A 5,818-nucleotide genomic window follows, 5' to 3' on the forward strand; every position below is an offset into this window, starting at 1 on the left:
TATATATATATATATATATATATATATTTAATTTTGCATATGTATACATAATTTGAGTCGCACACAATAATTTTTGTTGGACTACTAGAACCCGCCCTAGATTTTAACTTTGTCATGTTAAGTTAAATTTCAAGATTTCAATGATGATAATGTTCAATTAATCTATTTCGCAGGAATCATCAAAAGGAAAGAAAAGCAATGAGAAGCTATCTAAAGATGTGATTGCTAAATCAATGGACCTGAAGAAGGAATCAAAAGCCTGCAGATCTACTCGGCCTCAATCAAGAAAATCAGATTACCAATCAAGAAGTTATTACCATATTCAGTATCCTTAATTAAAGCTCAGTCAAAGGGTTGATTGTCTCGTAAATGAAAGCGGTGACAAGTAAAGTCACGGTCGAATCCGGCCCTTCCCAAAGAGCAGGATTCAAAGAGGCACCCCTTGGGTCAAATCCTTTTAAAGATCTCGTGCCTCTATTTATAGTAAAGACTCAACGGCTATTTTCCTCTCCTATAAGAAGGCTGCTAAGATCAATTGGAAGACTCGCGCCACTACACACATTGTTTTCTAAGTCTCTCTACTTCTTAGCCTAAACACTGTAATTGAAGTTTATCAGTGTCTCAAAAGATAGGAAGAGTTAGAACACAAAAGAGAGTTGTGTCATTATTAGAGATTCATTGTTGCTATACTTCGTTGGTGGTGAACGAATCAAAACCATCCCTGTTGTAATATTTTCAAGATCTAAAAGGAACCCTTGTGACCTAAGGAAAATTGGATATAAGTACCACACCGGTACCGAACCAGTATAAAAGATGTGTGTCATTCTCTTTCTGTTTACTGTTATTTTACTTATGCTCTCGATCTTGTACTTTCAATTGGTATCAGAGCAAGGCTCACAAACTTTGCTTAACAGCTAGTGAGGAAAAGACATGGGATCAAACACAGTCGTTGGTGCACTATTTCAAGAGGGAACTTCTCAAGTTCGACCACCATACTTCAGTGGACAACACTTCTCTCATTGGAAAGTGCGTATGGAAACATACACCATATCTTATGACATCAAAGTCTGGCGAGTGATCAAAAAGGAAAATCTTCCAATTCCCCAAGGAAAGACGAAAATGGTCAAGTAATTGTATCCATTGATCCACTTGACTTAGATTACTACACTGATGAGCAAGTTGTTGTCATAACTGTGAATGCCAAAGCAAAAAATCAATTGTACAATGCTATCAATGGTGAAGAATATGAAAAGATCTCAAGTTGTGAAACTGCTAAGGAGATATGGGACAAATTAGAAGTCACATATGAACGGACCAACAAGGTAAATGAAACGAGGATAAATATATTGGTCCGTGAGTATGAGCTATTTCAAATGAAGGACGGAGAATCTGCTGAAGAAATGTTCTCCAGGTTCAGCAAAATTCTTGGAGATCTGAAATCCTTTGGTAGAACAATAAAAGGCGGAGGACAGGTCAGAAAAATTCTCAGAAGTCTACCTACGATTTGGCAGCCAAAGGTCATCGCACTCGAATGTTAGGATCTTGATAAAATGTCCTATGATGAACTAAGTGGTGATCTAATAGCTTTTGAGAAAACTCACTTGGATAGACAGATTCAACAAGAAAAGAAGAAAACAGTCGCCTTCAAAGCAACTGTGGCTGAACTAGAGGATGAAGAAGAAAATGAAGGAGGAGAACAGGATGAAAATATAGCTATGCTTTCTCAAGTTGTAACTAGCATGATGAAGAAAAACAGAAATAGCTGAAGAGGTAAACCAAACTTCAGAAAGGGAAGGATAAACAATGAAAATGATGGAAGATGCTACGAATGTGGTAAACATGGACACATTCAAGCTGACTGTCCAGAACTAAAGAAGAAGCTGAGCAGGAATCTTCAAAGGAATAAGTCTTTTGGAGCCTGGAGTGATGAAGATGAGTCTGATCATGAAGAAATTGCAAATATGTGCTTCATGGCCATAGAAGATGATAGCAATGAAAAATCAGGAGAGCGTGGGTTCTCAAGAAACAGAGGAATAAATGAAGAAGTCAACTTGGTCTCATGGCAGAAGAGGGAACTAGTGAGGAACACCGCAAGAAGAATCGAAAAAGAAAATGGTATCACGACAGCACGTGTTCCAGACATATAACTGGTGACAAACAATTGTTCAAGACAGTCAGCAAACTAGATGGGGAACAGTCACATTTGGAGACAAATCCAAAGGAAATGTAATTGGTGTTGGAAAAGTTCCTCTAAGCTCAACATGTGATGTAGATAAAGTCTACCTGGTTGATGAACTCGGCTACAATCTTCTCAGCATTAGTCAATTATGTGACAATGACTACGAGGTTCATTTTAAGAAACATGGTTGGTTCATAGAAGATGAATCAGATAAAGTCACTCTTTCAGGTAATAGAGATAGAAATGTCTATACTATTAGCAACCTAGATAATCTTGGGGATCAAATTTGTCTTGCTTCTATAGTTGATGATCCCTGGGTCTGGCATAGAAAACTTGATCATGCCAGCATACATACTATTCAAAAGCTTTCTAAACATGATCTCGTCATTGGTCTTCCAAAACTAGATTTTTAAAGGATCATATTTGTGATGCATGTCAACTAGGAAAACAAACTCGCTCATCTTTCAAAATCAAGAATTTTGTTTCCACCTCAAAAGCTCTCCAACTATTGCATTTGGATTTATTTGGTCCAACTAGAACTGCTAGCATAGGTGGTAGAAAATATGCTTTTGTCATTGTGGATGATTTCTCTAGATTTACCTGGTTTATGTTTTTGAGTCATAAAGATGATGCTCTAAAGAATTTTGAAGTTTTCTGTAAGAAGGTTCAATGAGAAAAGGATTGCTACATCTCTTCTATCAGAAGTGATCATGGAGGAGAATTTGAAAGCAGAGCTTTTGAAAACTTTTGCAAAGATCAAGGGATCTCTCACAACTTCTCTTCACCAAGATCTCCGCAATAAAATGGAGTGGTAGAGCGTAAAAATAGAACCCTACAGAACATGTCAAGAACCATGATTGTGGAAAATTTCCTACCTCATCATTTCTGGGCAGAAGCGGTAAGCACAACATGTCATATTATCAATAGGTGTCTGATTCGACCAAGTCTCAAAAAGACACCGTATGAATTGTGGAATGGTAAGAAACCCAATATTAGCTATTTTCATCCTTTTGGATGCAAATGTTTCATTCACAACAATGGAAAGGATAATTTGGGTAAGTTCGATCCTAAAAGTGATGAAGGTATATTTCTTGGTTACTCTCCTTCAAGTAGAGCATATAGAGTTTTTAATAAAAGAACACTCTGCATTGAAGAATCAACTCATGTTGTTTTTGTTGATACTAACCCTCGTCCAAGGAGTGAAAAACTTCCTGAAGATGAGGAAATTCCTTTTGTCCCTAAATCTGTCATTACAGGAAAGGATCATCAAAGTGAGTCAGTTGATCAGCAAACTCAACCAGTTGAAGAGTCTGTAGAAATTCACGAACCATCTCAAACAGATCAGTCGACTAATGTAGAAAGAGATCCTCCCTCAAACACTCCAAATGAATGGAAAAGCGAACCTGGCTATCCTCACAAATTTAATATAGGAGATCCACAGGAAGGAATCACTATAAGAAGATCTCAGAAGAGCAAATCTCATGTGGCTCTTATTTCTCAACTTGAGCCAAAGAAAGTGGATGAAGCTTTGAAAGATGCTCACTGGATAAGTTCTATGAAAAAGGAACTAGATCAATTTGAAAGAAACAAAGTAAGGGAATTGGTTCCAAGGCCTTCAAACTCCTCAATCATTGGAACTAAATGGGTATTCAGAAACAAATTGAATAAATCTGGTCAAGTGGTTCGAAATAAAGCAAGATTGGTTGCTCAAGGATACTCTCAGCAACAAGGAATCGACTATGACGAAACCTTTACTCATGTAGCAAGACTTGAATCCATTCAAATATTACTTGCTTTTGCTACTCACAAAGGCTTCAAGTTATTTCAAATGGACGTTAAAAGTGCGTTCCTAAATGGCTACATCTCTGAAGAACTATATGGAAAACAACCACCAGGATTTGCAAACATCACCTTTCCTGATCATGTATACAAGCTGACCAAAGCTTTGTATGGTCCAAACAAGCTCCGCGTACCTGATATGAAAGGTTAAGTTCTTTTCTCCTAAATCAAGGGTTCAAAAGAGGTAATATCGATACAACCCTTTTTATTAAGCATTCTAGTTCAGGTAATCTTATTACTCAAATTTATGTTGATGTCATTATTTTTTGTAGCTCTAACTCTGCTTTATGTGAAGATTTTGCTCTTTCCGTGAAAGGAGAATTCGAAATGAGCATGATGGGAGAACTGACATTCTTTCTCGGACTTCAAATCAAATAGTCTCCTAAAGGAATTTTCATTAGCCTAACCAAGTACACTAAGGAGCTTATCAAAAAGCTTGGAATGGAAAATGCAAAGTCAATCGGCACTCCAATGAGTCCAACAACAATGCTCGATGAAAACAACAATGGAAAAAAGGTTGATAAAACCATGTAGAGGGATGATTGGATCCCTATTGTATCTCACTGCTAGTCGACCAGATATTATGTTCAGTGTATGCAAGTGTGCAAGATTTCAGTCAGCTTCTAAGAAATCCCATCTCACTGTTGCTAAATGAATTACTCCCTCTGTTCCAGTTTATGTGAACCTATTTCCTTTTTGGTCTGTTCCAAAAAGAATGATCCCTTTCTAAATTTGGTAACAATTTATCTTAAACTTACAACTCTATCCTTAGTTAGAAGCTTTTATAACCACACAAATACTCTGGGCCTATTTTTGGCTTGTTTAGGACCACAAATTTCAAAAGTCTTCATTTTTTCTTAAACTCCGTGCCCAGTCAAACAGGTTCACATAAATTGGAACGGAAGGAGTATTAGATATCTTGTTGGTACTTCTGATCTAGGATTATGGTATGATCATTCTAACAATTTTTCCTTAAAAGGTTTATCGGATGCAGATTTTGCAGGTGACAAGATTGATAGAAAAAGCACTAGTGGCACGTGTCAACTCTTGGGAAATGCATTAGTGTCTTGGCATAGCAAGAAATAAAATTGTGTTTCCCTATCAAAGACTGAAGCAGAATATTTAGCTGTCGGAAGCTGTTGTACACAAGTTCTATGGATTATGCATAAACTTCTCAACTATGATTTATCTCTTACCTCTACTCCTATTTGTGATAATACCAGTGCTATTTGCTTATCAAAAATTTTGTGCATCATTCTAGAGCAAAGCATATAGAAATTAAGCATCATTTTACCCGTAATCATGTCGCTAAAGGTGATATTGTATTAGAATTTATTAGCACTGATTCTCAACTTGCCAATATTTTTACAAAACCACTTTTGGAAGAAAGATTTTATTTTCTCGGGAAAAAGATTGGCATTTTGCAAAATTTGTAAATCAAATCTTTTTTACCGTGTTTTAAAATATTTTATTTCCTTAAGTATGTGTGGCTTAATTGATTTTTGTATCGGTGTAATAATTGCTTCTTCATCAGTGCCGCCGATCAGTCACTTCAGAAGCATCACTTCCTTTTGAACCCGCCTTTTTCTTTAACCAAGACGACCCTTCATTACTCCAAAAGCATCGATAAAACCCCTCCCATCTCTGTTACTCTCTTTATTCTTATCAAACAAACCCTCTCACCATGGCCAAAAGAAATCCCTCCTCCTCCACTGTAACCAGACGAAGCCGAAGGTTTCAAAAACCCCTCAACCCTGAAGAACCTATAGATTTGGAGTCGTCTATTGACTCAGATTTTCT

The 5,818-nt window shown here is 36.9% G+C and overlaps 1 protein-coding gene across 1 annotated transcript in view; it reads left to right on the forward strand.

Annotated features, from left to right (window-relative positions):
* LOC109207804 overlaps positions 1 to 4,169 on the forward strand; it is a 4,760-nt gene extending 591 nt beyond the window's left edge. The window contains exons 2-9 of the mRNA XM_019370795.1: positions 174 to 309; positions 1,159 to 1,472; positions 1,539 to 1,730; positions 1,791 to 2,115; positions 2,171 to 2,407; positions 2,623 to 2,782; positions 2,844 to 2,990; positions 3,107 to 4,169. Coding sequence (XP_019226340.1) covers positions 174 to 309; positions 1,159 to 1,472; positions 1,539 to 1,730; positions 1,791 to 2,115; positions 2,171 to 2,407; positions 2,623 to 2,782; positions 2,844 to 2,990; positions 3,107 to 4,169 — 2,574 coding nt within the window. The remainder of the gene's footprint in view (positions 1 to 173; positions 310 to 1,158; positions 1,473 to 1,538; positions 1,731 to 1,790; positions 2,116 to 2,170; positions 2,408 to 2,622; positions 2,783 to 2,843; positions 2,991 to 3,106) is intronic.
* The last annotated feature ends 1,649 nt before the right edge of the window (positions 4,170 to 5,818 follow it).

The sequence above is a fragment of the Nicotiana attenuata genome, unplaced genomic scaffold (assembly GCF_001879085.1).
Source record: "Nicotiana attenuata strain UT unplaced genomic scaffold, NIATTr2, whole genome shotgun sequence".
Taxonomy (NCBI): Eukaryota; Viridiplantae; Streptophyta; class Magnoliopsida; order Solanales; family Solanaceae; genus Nicotiana; species Nicotiana attenuata.